General features: G+C 51.3%; 1 protein-coding gene across 1 annotated transcript in view; it reads right to left on the reverse strand.

Moving 5' to 3' along the window:
• LOC113223392 (receptor activity-modifying protein 1-like) overlaps positions 1-17,919 on the reverse strand; it is a 35,948-nt gene extending 18,029 nt beyond the window's left edge. The window contains exon 1 of the mRNA XM_026452854.1: positions 17,740-17,919. Coding sequence (XP_026308639.1) covers positions 17,740-17,897 — 158 coding nt within the window. The 5' untranslated portion in view covers positions 17,898-17,919. The remainder of the gene's footprint in view (positions 1-17,739) is intronic.
• Positions 17,920-18,484: the final 565 nt, after the last annotated feature.

An 18,484-nucleotide genomic window follows, 5' to 3' on the forward strand; every position in this document is an offset into this window, starting at 1 on the left:
CTGTTCAGTCTCAGAACGTGTTTGTGCACCACGGGGAGCCACCCTTACCCAAGCAGGGGAGAAGGTTCCAGCCATACAGGGGCTTCTCCACAATTCAAAAGCCGCCCTGCACAGCCTGGGCCTTGGAACTGCCACAGTGCACCAGGAGGGTGAAGATGCCAAGAAATAAGTGTGGTGGGGACCCACAGAGCCTCAGGCCCGCCTGGCTTCTGGGATGGAGGGGTGGCGGGGGGCGTCTCACCCCCGAGCCAGGTCCATCTCGGGCAGGGGATTCAGGAGCTGGCGCTGCCTGTCAGCAACATTCCCTGGTTGTCCTGGCTGCCCCAGGTCTGAGGACATATGGCCTGCGAGCTGCCCAAAGGGCCCTTCCACAGACAGCCTCGCCCTGGCCTAGCTCCCACCCCAGCACCGCCCCCGGCTCCTCCTGCCTCCTTCCCACAATGGCAGAAATCCAGCCTCCCTGTAAAGAGGTGAGTTAATATTGTCCATTAGGCTTGGGGATAAAGGAAACTCTCATTCATTGCTGTATAATTAGTTTAAATCACAATATCCTAATTAAAAACTACCTTAGGCCGGGCGAAGCAGCTCACGCCTGTAATCCCAAGACTTTGAAGGGCCAAGGTGGGCCGATCACTTGAAGTCAGGAGTTCAAGACCAGCCTGGGCAACATGGCGAAACCCTGTCTCTACTAAAAATACAAAAAATTAGCTGGGCATCATGGCATGCACCTGTAGTCCCAGCTTCTAGGGAGGCTGAGGCACAAGAATCATGTGAACTTGGGAGGCAGAGGTTGCAGTGAGCTGACATCACGCCACTGCACTTCAGCCTGGGTGACAGAGGGAGACGGTATCACAAAAGAAAAAAGAAAAAAGAAAACAAACTATTTTTATTTTTATTTATTTTTTTGAGACAAAATCTTGTACTTGTCGCCCAGGATGGAGTGCAGTGGCGCAATCTTGGCTCACTGCAACCTCCACCTCCTGGGTTCAAGCAATTCTCTTGCCTCAGCCTCCGAGTAGCTAGGACTACAGGTGCACGCCACCATGCTCGACTGATTTTTGTATTTTCAGTAGAGACACGGTTTTGCCATGTTGTTCATGCTGGTCTCAAACTCCTGACCTCAAGTGATCCACCTGCTTGGTATTCCAAAGTGCTGGGATTACAGGTGTGAGCCACCACACCCGGCTGAAACTACTTTGGAAAGAGTAAAAAGCAGAATTTGCATTGCAGAAAATAAAAACAGATTATCTGGAAAAACGTATCCGGAAAGAGGATGTAACATATACAGGTAGAAACAGTGCAAGACATGACAAAGAAGTGAAAGAAGGCAAAAATAATTCCAGTGGAGCACGGAGGGGCTAGAGGAGGGGTTGGAGGAACCAGGTTCGGAAACCTCAGCTATCGGGGAATGTCAGGGTCTGCTCCTGGAGAAAGGAGTCTGAGGAGGAAACTGCACTCTGCACACCAAAGCCTCTGCAGGCTCAACGAGGCCATCAGCAAAACAAGTTCTCACAAAATGTTTAAACTGAAAAGAATACTGCAAGCAACCACGCCAGGAAGGAGGAGGTCAGATTTTAAAAATATACATAAATCACAACCCCTTCTGCCTTCTCTGATGACATCCCAAACACCCGGAGACAATGGAACAACAGCTACACGAACTTCACAGAACAAAGTTGCTCCTTGGAGATTTATTATCTTGCCAAGCTGTCACTCATGTTGCAAAGACGACAGAGAGCTCCTTAGAAATTGTTGAATCCTGAGAATGTATTAATCACATGGCTTATTTCTAGGACCCACTTGAAATAATCGCCTGAATTTAAAAGGTAACATGTAAAAGGGAATGATGCTAAAAATAAGACATGCTTGAATTAACAACCTATTTGCAAAGATAAGTAAACAAGAGCCCTATCAGAGCGAGGCTTATTACTGATGAAAGTATGCAAATAGTGCAACTGTCAGAAAAACAGCATAAAAATTAAAAACCAAATTACATAGAAGAAAGGACAAAGTAGGTTTTAGAACATTAATTGCAATCAATGAGAAGGAAGAAGTGGGGGAGGCGAGAGAAGAATGGGGCGGGGGGAGAGAGACAGAGAGATGGGAAGAGGAGGCCCAAAACCCAGAGATTCCTGTTCTCTCACACAGGGGAGGCCAAAGTGTGTGGCTGGACAATGTAAGGTAATAAATACAAGATAAGAACATCTGTTTGCTTCACATTTCATGGCTGGTTGAATGAAAAATAGCTTGCCAATATTTCAATAATAATAAAAGAGAAAACACAGGCTGGGCACGGTGGCTCACACCTGTAATCCCAACAGTCTGAGAGGCCAACATGGAAGGATTGCTTGAGCCCAGGAGTTCAAGACCAGCCTGGGCAACATAGTGAGACCCCACCTCTACAAAAAATAGAAACAATTTGCGAGATGAGGTGGTGCATGCCTGTAGTTCCAGTTACTTGGGAGGCTGAGGTGGGAGGATCACTTGGACCCAGGAGGTTAAGGCTGCAGCAAACCATGATCACACCATTGCACTCCAGCCTGTCTCAACAAAAAAAAAAAAAAAAAAAAAAAAAGAAAGAAAAGAAGAAACACATGGTGTTTCAACAATGGAAAGAAAAGTAATCAGCATGGAAAGATAAAAATTAAGAAGACAGAAATTGGAGTGCCTGAAGATTGAAAAAATACAACTTCATTTCCTTTGTTAAAAGGCTCACCATTCTGCAGAAGAAAAAATGAAATCCAGCAATAAGCTGTAGGCAAGAGAGGTCATTAAAACAAAACAGGAAGACTAAAAAGAGTTATCAGTAAACTTCAAGTAGTTGAAATGCTGGGATTTCAATGTTAATATGAAGCAAAAAATAATTTAAAGCAAAAATGATTACATGTGATAAGGAGAGGTATCAGGATGAGAGGCATGGGTGATGGCAGCATAATTACATGGAATCTAAATGCCATAAAGACAGAGCAAAACATATATGAAAATACCTCCAAGAAAAAGGAAGTAGAAATGATAAAAGTATGATTATAAAAATAAAATACTTCATTATCAACTACATAAGAAATTCAGCAACACATAAAGGAGCTGAAGATCAAAACAAGGTAACATTAATGGTCGTTTTGGTGGGGATTACATGGAATAAACAGATAATTTATTATTTTTCAAGTATTCATGGTATGTGCACAAAAAGTCATCATATACTAGTCTCAAATAAAATCTCCATAAAAATACAAAAGCAGAAATGATTCAGGCTACATTTCCTCCCTCTGGCAAAAAAAGAGATAAAGAACAAACAGAAATAGTAGTAGTATATTTTAAAATATACTTACCTAAGGAAAAAATTGTCTTAAGAAGAAAGTCAAGAAGACAATAGCTGTCTAATCAGAAAATACAATGGGCGAAGCATGGTGGCTCACGCCTGTAATCCCAGCACTTTGGGAGGCCGAGGCGGGCAGATCACGAGGTCAGGAGATCGAGACCATCCTGGCTAACATGGTGAAGCCCTGTCTCTACTAAAAATACAAAAAATTAGCCGGGTGCGGTGGCGGGTGCCTGTAGTACCAGCTACTCAGGAGGCTGAGGCAGGAGAATGGCATGAACCCAGGAGGCGGAGGTTGCAGCGAGCCGAGATCGCGCCACCGCGCTCCAGCCTGGGCGACACAGCGAGACTCTGTCTCACAAAAAAAAAAAAAAAAAAAAAAAAGAGAATACAATGAAAAAAACTAACATATCAAAATCTATAGAAAGTGATGAATGAGGAAGGTCTTTAGAGAAAAACATCACAGCCTTGAATGCCTTTATTATGTTCAAGAAAAGTGAGAAAAATGATGAACTAAGGATTTAAATCATATCTTAGGAAAGAAGCAATTTAAAAAAAGGGAAAAGGGGGCAAGTGAATGATAAAGAAAAAAAATTTAGAAAAGACAAGGCGATGCAAAATGTAGCCTATTTTCTAAAGACTACAAAAAGGGGCATGTTTGGTTAATGAAGAAGTGGGCCTCCTCGGTTCCTTTTGATGAATGAAATAGCATGTAAACAAGGAAAAAAAGGGGAAAGAAGAAAAACAGAAAAAAACAAAAATGGAGGCATAAACTTGAATCTAAGGGATATTAAACATGTAAAGAAATACTACACATCATGTTTCAGTTAACTGAGAAATCTGAAGGACACAGGCCAAATAAACACAGATGAAGATAACCGTTAAAACAAGAGCTAGAAAGGCAAAATAAATCAACAGTGGAGGAAGTAACTGGAGAAGGAAATCCCCCAAATTACTGAAGTTTGATGGTCTTAGTGATGAATTCATTCAAACTTCTAAGGAATAAGTAATTCTCACGTCACAAATTATTTCTGGCTGGGTGCGGTGGCTCACGCCTGTAATCTCAGCACTTTGGGAGGCCAAGGTGGGTGCATCACTTAAGCCCAGGGGTTTGAGACCAGCCTGGGCAACACAGTGAAACCCCATTTCTACCAAAAATACAAAAACTAGCCGGGTGTGGTGGTGCACGCCTGTAGTCCCAGCTACTCAGGAGGCTGAGGCAGGAGAATCACTTGAACCCAGGAGGCAGAGGTTGCAGTGAGCCAAGATCACACCAATGGACTCCAGCCTGGGTGACAGAGTGAGACCATGTCTCAAAAAAAAAAAAAAAATCATTTCCCACCTTGATTCTAATGGTCAGCTAGCATATATCTATTCCATTAGGCTAACATGATCCTAACCCTAAAACCTGATTAAGGAAACACAAAGAGGAAAATCCGGAGCTTTCTTATTCATCACTTTCTATACCCATTGTACTGCGGAGGCCACAGAGGCTTATAGCGCTGAAGTAGGGATGCAGCCAGCGGGGTTCCTGCAGGTGGGCCCCACTTGGCACTGCATGCCTGGTCCCCACAGTCCATGGTAGCTTGCCTACTATTCGCTAAAAAGCAGTATCAGGTAACAACCCATCAAACAAACCTCCCAGCACTTTGGGAGGATGAGGCAGGAGGATCGCTTTAGCCCGGAATTCAAGACCAGCCTGGGTAACATAGGGAGACCTCGTCTCTACAAAAAATAAAAATTAGCTGGGTGTCGTGGCACATGCCTGTAGTTCCAGCTATTTGGGAGGCTGAGGTGGGAGGATTGCTTGAGCCCAAGAGGTCGAGGCTGCAATGACTTTTTATGGAGTTTAGCAACATGATTCTTAAGTTCTTTTGGAAAAATAGGCAGAAAATATATCAAAGCATGCAAAACATAATGTAAAATATGATGAAAATGAAACACGGTTAGGAGAGGCCTTCTAAATTGTAGGAAATATTGTAAAGTTGTGGTAATTTAAATGGCGTGGTACGACCCCAAAATGTAAGTAAAATTTATTTCAAATAGACTCTAATGCACATAGGAAGGTATTCTGTGTTAAGTTAAGCAACACAAAACAATGGAGGTTGGCAACATTATTTAACAAATTCTGTTAGGATAATTGAGGTGGGAAGGAAATTCATTTCTGTCCATCCACTGTGTTAAGAAGATAAATATCATTTCAAAACACACAACAACTACAAAATCACAGAACATAATCTTGTGGGCATATGACTCTCACAACTGAGACAATGGAGTCTGCGGACAGTCACGGTTATGCAGAGATCACGCGGCCACTGACCGATGAGGGGTGAATCGGAGCATCCATGTGTTCACAGATTAGCTAATTAACTACAATGTGGAAAATGAACATCAAAAGAAACACAAACGAAACAAGAAAATATTTAGAGCACAATGGCAAACAGTTAATATATATATTCTTTAAGAATCTGTGGCTGGGCAAAGTGGCTCATGCCTATAATCTTGGGAGGCTGAGGCTGGTGGATCCCCTGAGGTCAGGAGTTCGAGACCAGTCTGGCCAACATGGTGAAACCCCGTCTCTACCAAAAATATAAAAAATTAGCTGGGCGTGGTGGCGGGTACCTGTATTTCCAGCTACTCAGGAGGCTGAGGTAGGAGAATCACTTGAACCCGGGAGGCAGGGGTTGCAGTGAGCCAAGATTGTGCCACTGCATTCCAGCCTGGGCAAGAGAGGGAGACTCCGTCTCAAAAAAAAAAAAAAAAAAAAAAAAGAATTTGTAAAAGAAGATTAAAAATACCTCCAATGGGCATATGGGAAATCTCTGTACTTTCCTCTCAATTTTGCTGTGAAACTAAACTGCTCTAAAAAATAAAGTCTTAAAAAAAGGAAAAAAGCACAATGACTCACAGGACAAATAGGAAAGGTCATGGTGACGTAACTTGCACTTGAGAAAAAACAAATTCCAAATAACTGTCAGAGATTAGTTCAACTTTCCTAATTGCCAAAGACATACAAATTAAAACCAAAGAGGAAATCTCCTTTTGACCTGCAAAAACGAAATCTCTACAAACTCAATACTCATGAACCTATGAGGAAATAGGCATTTTCATATGTTGCTGATAGAATTATAAACTAGTAAAATTCTTTAGAGGAACAAATGGCAAAAATCTATCAAGAACCACAGAATGGGTTCTTGAGCCGGGTACGGTGGCTCACACCTGTAATCCCAGCATTTTGAGAGGCAGAGGTGGGTGGATCACCCGAGATCAGGAGTTTGAGGCCAGCCTGGCCAACATAGTGAAACCTTGTCTCTACTAAAAATACAAAAAATTAGCCAGGCGTGGTGGCGGGCACCTGTAATCCCAGCTACTCGGGAGGCTGAGGCAGGAGAATCGCTTGAACCCAGGAGGCGGAGGTTTCAGTGAGCCGAGATTGTGCCACTACACTCCAGCCTGGGCGACAGAGTGAGACTCCATCTCAAAAAAACCCTCCAAAACCACAGAATGTTCATGGTACATGCTACAGTAAGCCCACTTACATGAATTACTTCTCCCAGGAATGTTTAACAACAAAATTAATTTAAAAAAAAAAAAACAAAGGATATATGTACACAAGGTCTTATAGTGTTGTCATTTATTTATTTCAGACAGGGTCTCACTCTGTCACCTGGGCTGGAATGCAGTGGCAGGGCCATGGCTTCCTGCAGCCTCTACCTCCTGGGCTGAGGCGATCCTCCCACTTCAGCCTCCTCAGTAGCTAGGACTGCAGGTGCGCCCACTACACTCAGCTAATTTTTACATTTTCTGTAGCTTCGTGGTTTTTGCTGGTCTTGAACTCCTGGGCTCAAGTGATCCACATACCTTGGCCTCCCAAAGTGCTGGGATTGCAGGTGTGAGCCACTGCGCCTGGCTGCATAGTTTCTAATAGCAAGACCTGGGAAATGGCTTTAACTCGAGCAGGAGTAGGGAACCACAGCGGGCCGGTGTGGCCGGCCCTGGAGGGAGGCGGCCCCCATTGCCTGGGCACTGTGGGTAAACTCAGTCTCTTTTTCAGAAAGTGTATGCTCCATTTTTTGATTGAGACAAGAAGCTGAAGCAAGAGTGGACTCAGACCCAAGGCCTGTCCCAGGACGCAGCCCAAAGGGCACCCTGTGCTTAGGTCCCACAAGACACTCAGTGTCCTCAAATTACGCACGGGGAAGGCTGCGAGGTGCCACCGCTCCCTGGAGGCCCTCCCACAGGGGACCCAGAATGTTGTTGGCCCTGCCGGTGCCTGGGAGATGTCTACCATCTGCTACCATCTGAGTGATGAATGGATAGATCCTGGGAGGTGCCATGGCCCAGCCTGGGGGCTGGAGTGAAGGTCAGCATTAGGAAGGGGCATCTGCTCCATCCTCCACCCGCCACCCTCCTCACACGGACCCACAGCCAGGGGTGTTGCACACAAGGGCACATCTTCATCCTCTCTCCCCCCACCCCCGCCCCTTCCCCGTAGGCAGCCCAGGAGGCCGCCTTCAGGGCTCAGTGAAGCCCCGTGTGCACGAGCTGGCCTGTGTCCCAGGACAGCCAAGTCCCGTTTGCACAGCCTGGATGGTTCTAGGGCTTTCTGGGGGCATGGCTACCGCAGTCGAGTGTGCACAGGGGAGGCGGGGGTGGATGCTGAGCTGCAACGAGCCCCCACCACCGGACATATTCCACCTGCCCACCCTTTCACTCACTGCCGGGATCTGCTTAGCGTCACCCCATGTCTGACCTTTCATGTTGACGCACAGGCCTGATTTCATCCCCAAACTCAGGAGGATGTGAAACCAGGCAGTTCATCACCTGATGGGAAAGATGCCATGGTGGGCTCAGTGCCACACTCAGCACTAAGTCACCCCAGGGTCTGAGAAGGTCTCTCCATCTGTGCCTCCCCCCGGGCCAGAGACTTCAGATAAAAAGGTGCTGAGGATGACACAGTGGTCCCTGGGTGTGGAGGGGTGAGGCCCGCAGTCGCCCGCCCCAGCCCCAGCCTCCAAGCTCCGCCAGCATGAGGGCTCCTCTGCTGTGGGTCCTCACAGATGCATTTCTCCCAGAGCTTTCCGAGAAGGGAAACGGGGCTCCTCCTCCCCATCCCAGAGCCCCCCAGCCCAGCAGGCAGGTGTCATCAGATCCTCTGGGGATCCTCGTCAGAACCTGCCACGGAGCACACACGTTAAGTGAGGCGACCCTGACCTGAACACATTCCAGGGGCGGCTGCCAAGGGCTCTGAGCCCTGGTTTATTTCCCCAGTGCTGAAAACCAGCAGAAGGTGCTCCCTGTACAACCGCGGCCACTCGCGCCAGGTAGACTCGAGGAAGGTGGAATGACACCCTCGAGGGGCGGCCTGGGCAGGGCCGGCCTCTCCCCAGCCACTGCCCCGCCCTGCCCAGCTCTGGACAGCAGTGTCTACAGCCCTTCCCCATGGGGACCGCGCACCCCAGCTGATGCCTGTGCAGGCCTCAGGAGTGGCATCCTCAGGGGAGCCAGACTGTGCGAGCTGGATGGCTTTCCTGGCACAGCCACCTCCGTCTCTCCTCCTCCGCCCCCTTCTCCTCTGTAAGCCACAGCCTGGAGTCTTCGAGGACCTGGCTCCCAGGGGCTCTTCCTGCTCCTCCACCTCCCGCTGGGCTGGCTGTCAGCGCTGAAGGCCCCGGGAGGTCAGGGGTCAGCAGCCGGGTTTCCGTGTCCCTGGGGTGTGCTCTGCAGATGCCTGGAAAGATTGTCCCATGGGGGGGGGCGCAGAGGGTGGGGGAACAGGCATCCGGCCAGGGCTTTCCTCACCAGAACTGGCTTCATGCCCAGTGCAGACCACACAGAGAGGGGCGCGGCAGGAGAGCTGGCGTGGCGGTGGGCAGGGAGGGTGGTGGGCAGGAAAGGCAGCCTCGGCCTGGGCAGTGCTCACCTTTGGATCCTGAGACCTGGCTGTGCTGGGCACTGCCATTTGTCCTGTCCGCGCCTGCGGGCCTTTCATGGAGCCCACGCTATTCCATCAGCACACACAGGGACACCAGCACCACAGCCACCAGCAAAAGCACAGAGGGGCCCCAGTGCTTGTGGGCACGTGGCAAGTTCCAGGGCGGACACCTCCATGAACAAAACCATGAGGGCACCGAGGCAGCCCCAGATGCTGTGCTGGGAGCTCCTGATGCACAAGACAGGCCTCAGGGAGGTGGGGGGGGGGGGGGCGCCAGTGCCCGGCGGGGCCGGGGCAGGCGGTGGGCAGGACTCTGTAAACAGCCCATCCCGAGACCTCGCGGGGTATCGAGCTCAGCAGGAATCCAGAAGGACGCCACTCCCTCAGTCCAGAGAGCCCTCGTGATTTCAGAAGAAGCCTGCCTCTCAGTTCCTGCTGAAATTCAAAACACAAGCAGCTGTTCCCATGTTGCTGCTGAGTTCTGAAGAATTTCCTGACTTGACTCTTTTAGCAGGAGACACAAAGGCAGCAGCAGGAGGGAGATGCAGCAGGCTGGGAAGAACCCCGAGGTGTTGGTGTACCCTGCCCAAGTCAACAGCGTGTGGACCCAGAACGTCATGCCTGGCGCTGGCCATGCTGAGCCGCAGTACCACAGCAGGCACTGCAGACATTTGTCTCCCGTCCCGCAATTACCACGCCCGGCTGCAGCCCCACTCCCAGGGGCCTGGAGCCCCATCCTCTGGGCAGCTCCTGGGGCTGGGGGAGGGCCCATCATTGCCCAGCAGGGGGTCAGCAGGGCAGGGCAGGATCCACAGTGGCAGCCTCAGGTAACCGAAGCTGAGGTGACCTGAGGCTGCCATGGTCAGTATTTACAAACCTGGAAGCTTTAGGGCAGACGGATGGGGGCATCCCAGCTGGTATGGAAGTGAAGTCTGGTTCTCTGGGGCCCAGTGACCTCGGAAGCCTCGCAGGGCAGGCTGTGGCCCCATCCCTCTGGCATCTTCCCCCAGGACACCTTTCCCCTGCCTAAGATGGCACTCAGACCCTGAAGCTGTATCGGGTGGGGGACAGGCGTGGCCACTTCCTTCTTAAATCAACCGAGCATTTGTTGTTTGGGTGAGGAAATCTGATGTGAGGCTTCTTAAAACCCATGTTTTACAGTTGAGTCCAGCACATTCCAGATTCTTCTCTTCTCTGTTCTGCCTTCTCTCTCCCTCCCCTACACCCACAGGAAGGTCTCTGGAAATGAGAGAGACATTTCTCTCTCATTTGAGGGAGACATTCCAGTCATGTTTTCTATACCTCCTCAAATTCGATTGCAGCCCCAGTTAATACATTAAATCACATTATGCCTCCATCAGCAAACCAAGGCTGCAGCTTAATAAGATGATAACCCCTGGTAAATGACACACCAACCAGCTTGCAGGGGAGCCTGGCCCTGCTGACCTTATTCGGCCACTTTTCAGGGACCTGTTCCATGCAGCTGAGTGGAAGACACCCCACACATGTTAGAGAGGGCTCAGGAATCACCCCCAAGCCTTGCTCACAACAAACAACCTGACAAAATCCACCAACCAGGTAATAAAGCAACAGGATGAGCAGAGGAGCGGGGTCACGGTCAGGGCAAGGGCTGTCAGAGCCCAGCAAGCACCTGTGTGCAGACCCACGCCGGGCACCTAAGGTCCAAGGGCAAGTGCGGTGGCTACAAACCCTAAATGAGAGAGAAAAAAAAAAAGCAGACCCACAGCCAGGGCAGGGACCCAAGAATGACTCTGTGCAGAGGAGTCTCTCTCTCTCTCTTTTTTTAAAATTATACTTTCAGTTCTAGGGTACATGTGCACAACGTGCAGGTTTGTTACACATGTATACGTTTGCCATGTTGGTGTGCTGCACCCATCAACTCGTCATTTACATTAGGTATCTCTCCTAATGCTATCCCTCCCCACCCCCAACCCCACGACAGGCCCTGGTCTGGTTCTATCACCCAGGCTGGAGTGCAGTGGTGCCATCGTGGCTCACAGCAGCCTTGACCTCCCAGGCTTGAGTGATCCTCCTGCCTCAGCCTCCCAGGCAGCTGGGCCTACAGGTGTGCAACAAGATGTACAACTAAGTTTTAGTTTTTTTGTAGAGATGGAGTCTCACTTTGTTGTCCAGGCTGTTCCCAAACTCCTGGGCTCAACTAATTCTTCTGCCTTGGCCTCCCAAAGTATTGGGATTATAGGCAAGAGCCACTGCACCAGGCCATGAGGAGTCTTCCATTCACTTGTTACTTCTATTCAATGTCCCGAGTAAAGCAGGGGTCACAGGGGCCCTCCTTCCCATCTGCTTTGATAGAGGAGGCAAGCCTGCCAGGCCGGCACCAGGAGCTGGAACGAGCAGGTCTCAGTCCCCACTTACTCCTGTGTGTGTATCCCACAAAAGGTTGGCCGGCCGCATTTGTCTGTGTCACTCATGGGAAGGTGAGTCCCCTTTGACACACAGCTGTTGTTAAATGAGATCTCTGATTTCAGAAGAGTCTGGAAGCTTCCCTCTGCCATATATCAAGATACCTGCAGGCCCAGCCCAGGGCCCCGGGACAGCTATGACTTTGGGCAGCAGGCATGTGGCGGCTCTGGCCTGCGGCTCCTGCCTTCAGTGTCCCCTGCCCTCCATGTCAGCCTGGTTTTGGATACCAGACCCCAATAATTGCCTGGTTTTGCTTGCTTGCCTTCTGCCCCAGCTGCCAAGCCTCAACTGCACTTGGCTTAGAGAAGGGCCTTTCCCAGAGCCTACGTCCCCCATCAGGTCACCTGCCTGGCTCACAGTCCTTGAGACCAGCTGGGACCCTGCTCGGTCGGGAGCAGCCCCTGAGAGCAGCCGGCTGTCTGGCTGTCTGCCGGTCGGCCTCGCTTTGGGGTCCCGCTCATCCAGCAGACACAGTGCCACCTGCCCACACCTGGTGATGGCCTGCCTGCAGGCAGCCTAGCGCCTCTCACTCTATTTGTGCCTTTGTGTTCTCTCCAGGGCCCTCTTCTGCTCCACCAATCACTTGGACAAACGTGCCCACCCTAGAACCCCAGACCCTCACTGCTACAGGAGACCCCTGGAAGGCTGCCCTTGGCCCACTGCCAGGCTTGACAGTGTCTCAATGTGATGGACCGCACCAGGTTGGTGGGGACGTTGCCAGGGTGGAGGCAGCACCTGAAGGCTGGTATCCCCATCTCAGGAGGCCACAGTTATATGGAGGCAGGGCATCCCTCCACCTCCGCTGGGAACCAGGAGGGCGCCATGGGTACCAGCTGTGCGAGCCTAGGCAGGTGAAGCAGCAATCACAACAGCTCCACCTCCGCCAGGCTGCTGCTGACCTGAATAAGTCAACGTAAGTTACGTGCTCGACACAAAGCCCGGCACGTGGTAATAAACGCCAGCTACTGTTAATGCATTTCTTGGAATAAGTTAAGGGACAATTAGGTAAACAGTCAGTAGGTGGTGAGGACTCATTGATAGTTTGGAGAATAAATCAATATGAGATCCAGGTGAGATGAGGAAGGTTTGGGAAAGGGATGATTTAAGAAGGTACGGGCCAAGTGCACAGGGAAACTTAGTGCATGACGAAGGTGTCATCTCAGGTCACCGGGAGCAGAGATGGACATTTGCATAAATGGGACAAGTGGGTAGCCCATCCAGAAAAAGATAACATTTGAATCATAGTTCACACCATACACAAGAATAAACTGGAATAAACTCCGATGGGCCAAGGATTTGGATGGAACCAGTGGGATCACACAGGATAGAGAAAACCTGGCCAATCCCTCTTTTCCCTTAATGTGGGAAGGAAGGGGCTTTCCGTTATGACTCCACTCCAGAGGCGATCAAAGAGGGATGGTTTTGACGACATTAAAAAAATTGTGTGGCAACAAAAACACCAAAAATCAAAGTTGAAAGACAACCAACAAACTAGGAGAGAATATCTACTGTACATGAGAGACAGAGGCCTAACCTCTCATCTCACATCCAAAGAACTCCTCAAAAAGGACCTGATAGAAAATAGGAAAAGATACAATTTGCCAAAAAGATAAAAGAACGACCTGTAAACAGACAAAAGATGTTCAGATTCGCTCCTAAGTACAGAAATGCAAATTCACATGCTGCTGAGACATCGTTTGTCACTTATCAGACAGCGACACTTCTACTGTATGACAATACAGTCTGTCGGTGGGTCTGGGGAAACGGGCACCCCACACGCTGCTGGTGGGAACGCAAACTGGCATAAGCCTTCTGGAGGGACGTTGCAAAACCTAACACGTTCCTCCTGCTCTCACCTCTGGTCCTGCGACTCCACTTCTGGGTATCTATTCTGAACAGTACAGCTCCAGTGCTGGGAGAACACGGATGCATGAGGCCACTCACGTCGATGCCGGAATGGGAAAACACTGGCCACAACCTAAGTGCCTCCGCTCGCTTGGCTTCTGCCCCGGCTGAAAGGAAAATGGCTGAAAAACTCTGCACGGCGGAGTACTATACAGCTGTAAAAATGAAGGAGGAGGCTCCCTCTGCACTGACAAGGACAGATTTCCAGATTATGCTGTTAAGTGAAGAAAAACCAAAGTACAAAGGAGTGTCATTAGTATACAACCCTTTATACAAGAAAGAAGGGGATATAAGAAAAAAAATGCAGGCATCTGCTCATTTGCGCCAAAGATATACAGGAAAGAAAGACCAGAAACTGATGAGATAAGTTGCCCACAGGAATTGGGTGGGAACAGGGGAAAGGAATGAGAGAAACGGGAAGGGGCAGTAGGAGGAGGGGCAGTGCCAGTTGTCCGAACACACCTTTGCGCAGGGAGCTCTGCCCCGGAACCAGTGTGATGATTAGCTTTATGTGCCAACTTGGCCAGAGTACCCAGGGACTCAGTCAAACACTCATCTAGATGTCACTGTGGGAGTATCTGGGAGATGTGGTTAACATCTATCATCAGCTGTCTTTAAGGGGATAATCCTTGATGCTGGGGGTGGGGCCTCGCCCAGCCAACGGGAAGGCCTTACCAGCGCGTTCGGAAATTCTGCCTCAAGAATCCTGCATCAGCTCCCAAGAACCTCCAGCCTGCTGGCCCGCTGGGCCCCGCGATCAGGCAGGCCAATTTTTTGAAACAATATTGTTTTACCCAGCCTTTCTCAATACCATGGCTTAAACAGGGATTCACCCATGTTTTATTCTAGCACCTGTATGGTTCCGTGGGTTCCATCTCAATCCCTGGGGTGGGTGTACCCACACATACACATATACGGCTTGGTCTCTAGATACCATTCTCCAACAAAAGGAACCAGGGTTCCTTGGAGAAATGACTGACTTCAGGGCTGGGGCACAAAATGTATAAGATAAGCCTGGAACATCTTGTGGTACCGGAAGAAAGTAAGTGCTCAAAAACAGCCAGGGGCAATGTCAAAAAGACACAGAAAAGGCTCTCCAATAGCCAAGCCTGGGACCAACTTAAGGGGCCTTGTGATAGCACTGGGCCCCCCGGACGATCCGGATTCTCCCATCTCAAAGCCACCTGGTTAGTGTCGCCAGTTCCGTCTGTGACTTCATTCCCCTTTACCGTGTAATGTGACATACTGACAGTTCCAGGAATTAGGCATGGACATCTCTGGGGGGCATCATTCTGCCAAAGGCAGACCCCAGGGGCTGGCAGGCCTGGGCCAACGTGCTGAGATGCTGTTGTGATGTGGACTTTTCCTTCTTGGTTCCTAAAATATCTTGATTTTTTTTTTTTTAGACGGAGTCTCGCTGTGTCACCCAGGCTGAAGTGCAGTGGCGCTATCTTGGCTCACTGCAAGCTCCGCCTCCCAGGTTCACGCCGTTCTCCTGCCTCAACCTCCCCAGTAGCTGGGACTACAGGTGCTCGCCACCACGCCCAGCTTTTTTTTTTTGAGATGGAGTCTCACTGTTGCCTAGGCTGGAGTGCAGTGGCATGATCTCATGTCACTGCAACCTCCACCTCTTGGGTTCAAGCAATTCTTCTGCCTCAGTCTCCCGAGTAGCTGGGATTACAGGCGTGTGCCATCATGCCCAGCTAATTTTTCTATTTTTAGTAAAGACGGGGTTTCACCATGTTGGCCAGGCTGGTCTGGAACTCCTGACCTCAGTTGATCCACCCGCCTTGGCCTCCCAAAGCGCTGGGATCATAGGTGTGAGCCACAGTGCCTGGCTAGATTTTTAAAAAAATTATTATTATACTTCAAGTTCTAGGGTACATGTGTACAACGTGCAGGTTTGTTACGTATGTGTACACGTGCCATGTTGGTGTGCTGCACCCATTATGGGTGCACATGTACACATATGTAACAAACCTGCACGTTGTGCACATGTGCCCTAGAACTTAAAGTATAATAATAACAAAAAGAAAGAAAGAAAGAAAGAAAATTCCTGTAGTTCCAGCTATTGCCACTCGGCTCCTCCAAGGATGGCGAACTCTCTCTGGCCTCAGTGCTAATTATTCCTCTTCGCGCTCTGGCACTCTCGGAAGCCATCTGTGGTGGCTTCCATTTCTAAGGACACCCCGCCATGGCTGCCTGTAGAACGTTGCGTGCGTTACCCTGCTGTCTTCTGCCAGGCCTCTGGTTCACAATCAATCTATACAAATCAACTGTCACTTCCACAAAGCAGGCCGGGGAGAGTGCTTTTCTCCAGGGGCCCCCCACTGTGCCTTCCCTGGATAGTAATAACATGCAATCTTCATTTAAATACAAATGACTCAGCTGTGGCAGAAAGCCAATTAGCCTAAAGAACAGGCTGTTCTGATTTTTAACAACCTCTCCCTGCTCAACTCATTTTTCAGCTTAGAAAAGGAGACCCTGAAATCTTGGAGAAGCCTTGAGTACAGTAGAGTGAGGAGACCCTGCTGAGGGCACAGGGAGGCCTCCAGAGACCCCAGAGGGTTGGGGTGGGCTCCCTGGTTCACTGTGTCTTACCAGGGCCCTTTGAGGTTGGAGCCGTGACTTTGGCCTCTCCCACCTGAACCGGGGCAGTGGGTGTGGAGTTTCCGCTGTTTACATCCCAGGATGCACACCTGCATACACCCCATGCCTTCCTCCTTTTTAAAAAGTTTGGGCTCCCAAGGTAGAGAGTTGTCTCAACAACAGTGCATTGAGCATGGACTCTGCTGGGACCGAAGGAGTCCCCTGGGGTGGACGAAGTGGGCAGAGAGCACGCAGCCGACGGGAGAAAACAGAGGCCACTCATCTGCCAGCCTCAGTAAGGGAGAAGAGGGCAGGCTGTGGCCAACGGGGCTCTGAGGGTACAGGGAGGCCCAAACCCAGGCCCAGAGGGGTAGTGGGAGCTACCCAGCCATGGGCTTTCTCCCTGTGCTCACACCAGCCCGCAGCCCACAGGCGAGGGGTGATGAGCCCAACCAGGGATCTTCGATCCCACAGACATGTGCCAGGCGTGTCCTGGACCCTCAGGGGACACCACAGCCACCTGCACTCTTGGTGCGGGACCTTGGTGCAACCTTTCCTCCGTGAAGACCCTCCCCAGGGCCTCCTCCCTGCCCCCAGCCCTCCCTACTGGTCCCCACGGCTCCCTTTCTCTCAGGCACTGGGGAAAGCGCTTGTCATCAGTGGGGCACCAGGACTCGTGCTGCTCTGTGAACCGACAGACGGATCTCTATGCGAAGGTCGCGTGGCAGGGAGGCGGCGGCCGTCAGCTCCACGCACCCCCTGTGGACCCCACTACTCACCCACTGCAGCCCCAGGACACCCCAGCACCTCCCACGGAGGCAGAAACAAGGACTCGAAAGTCGATCGCGGACATGCCGAGTTCTGATCCCTGCTCTGGAGGCAGAGGAGCCTGGGCCTGCTGGGGAGAACCCCCAGGCTTGCTGATGGGGGCCCAGTACCCAGGAGGCTGAGGGAGGCAATGAGGGAGTCCCTCAAGTGGGAAGAAGGCCCCTTGGGCAGGAGGACCGGGCCAGGCAGGGAAGGGTTTGGCTGAAGTCGTCCTGCTGGGGGCTGTGGGTAGTGACAGCCTGCTCCATTCCCAGAAGCTCTTAGCCCTGGACAGGGTGGGGCCGGGAAGGACAGCTTTGGCCTGACCACGGGGATGGAGGGAACCAGCAGGGATGTCCCTGAAGCCATGCTCCAGTCAGAGACCTGGCCACCTGGGCACGAGGCCCTACTGTCAGTCATTCCCCAGGCGCCTGCCGTTGGAGTGGCCATGGGCATCTCTGGCTGGACGTGACCCAGTGTGAACCCTCTGCGTCCCCTGCCTTAGGGCTCCACCATCCACCCAGAGGAGATTATTGAGGCCGCGGCCTCCTCCCACCGCCACTCTTCACGTCCACCTGCCACCGGCCCCCTCCCCTGTCTTCATCCCGGCACGCCCCGGGGAAGAACCCTTCCAGGGTCTAGAGAGGATCCTCCATGGCCCCCATGTGGTCCGCCCCTCCCCCGCTTGCCCCCCTCCCTCCCCAGCCGTGTCCTGCCCACCAGCGGCCATGGGACTCACCCGATGGTCCTGCCCCAGTCACACCACAGCGTCTCCCCGACGGCCTCCATGTCCACCTGGAACTGGGTGAGGCAGAGCTCCTGGAGGAGGGCACCGTAGTTAGCCTCCTGGCAGGCAGTGGCCATGAAGAGGTGATGGGCTGCAACAGACATGACCATGAAGAGGTGATGGGCTGCAGCAGAGGCCTAGGGGCATCACCACTGGCCCACCCGCTCCCACAGCCCAGGCTCCATGAGAATGGGGCCTCTGAGAGACCCCTGGAGAGAGCAACTGTGGCTCCAAGCGGACACTCTTCATCAATCGTCCTGTGACCCGGCAAAGGCCCTCCCTGCCTGCTAAAGGTGGCTTGGCCCTCAGTGCCCATGCCAGCTGGGGCCAGGGCACTTCCCATCCCATAATGCCACTGGGCTGCCCCAGGCATGGGCAGCATGAGAGGGGCCTGGCTGCCCCTGTTCCGCTGGTACCTGGGCATGGGCTGGGCTGTGCTGTGCCCCCCCAGCCCAGGAGCTGCAGGCACATCTCCTGTCTGAATATCTGCGGGCTATGAACCGAGCTGACAAACGGAATCACGAACCGTGCTCCCTCCTCCTGCCTCGAGCCATGCAGCAGAGCAAAAGTGACCTGCCCAGCGGTGCCCTGCACAGAATCAGAATTCACTCATTTACCGCGTAGCTTGCTACTGGCTGGGGGTGGGCGGGGAGAGCAAGGACCTTGGTCCCCCACCCACCAGGCCTCTTCTTCCTCC

This window comes from Piliocolobus tephrosceles, unplaced genomic scaffold, assembly GCF_002776525.5.
Source record: "Piliocolobus tephrosceles isolate RC106 unplaced genomic scaffold, ASM277652v3 unscaffolded_41186, whole genome shotgun sequence".
Classification (NCBI taxonomy): Eukaryota; Metazoa; Chordata; class Mammalia; order Primates; family Cercopithecidae; genus Piliocolobus; species Piliocolobus tephrosceles.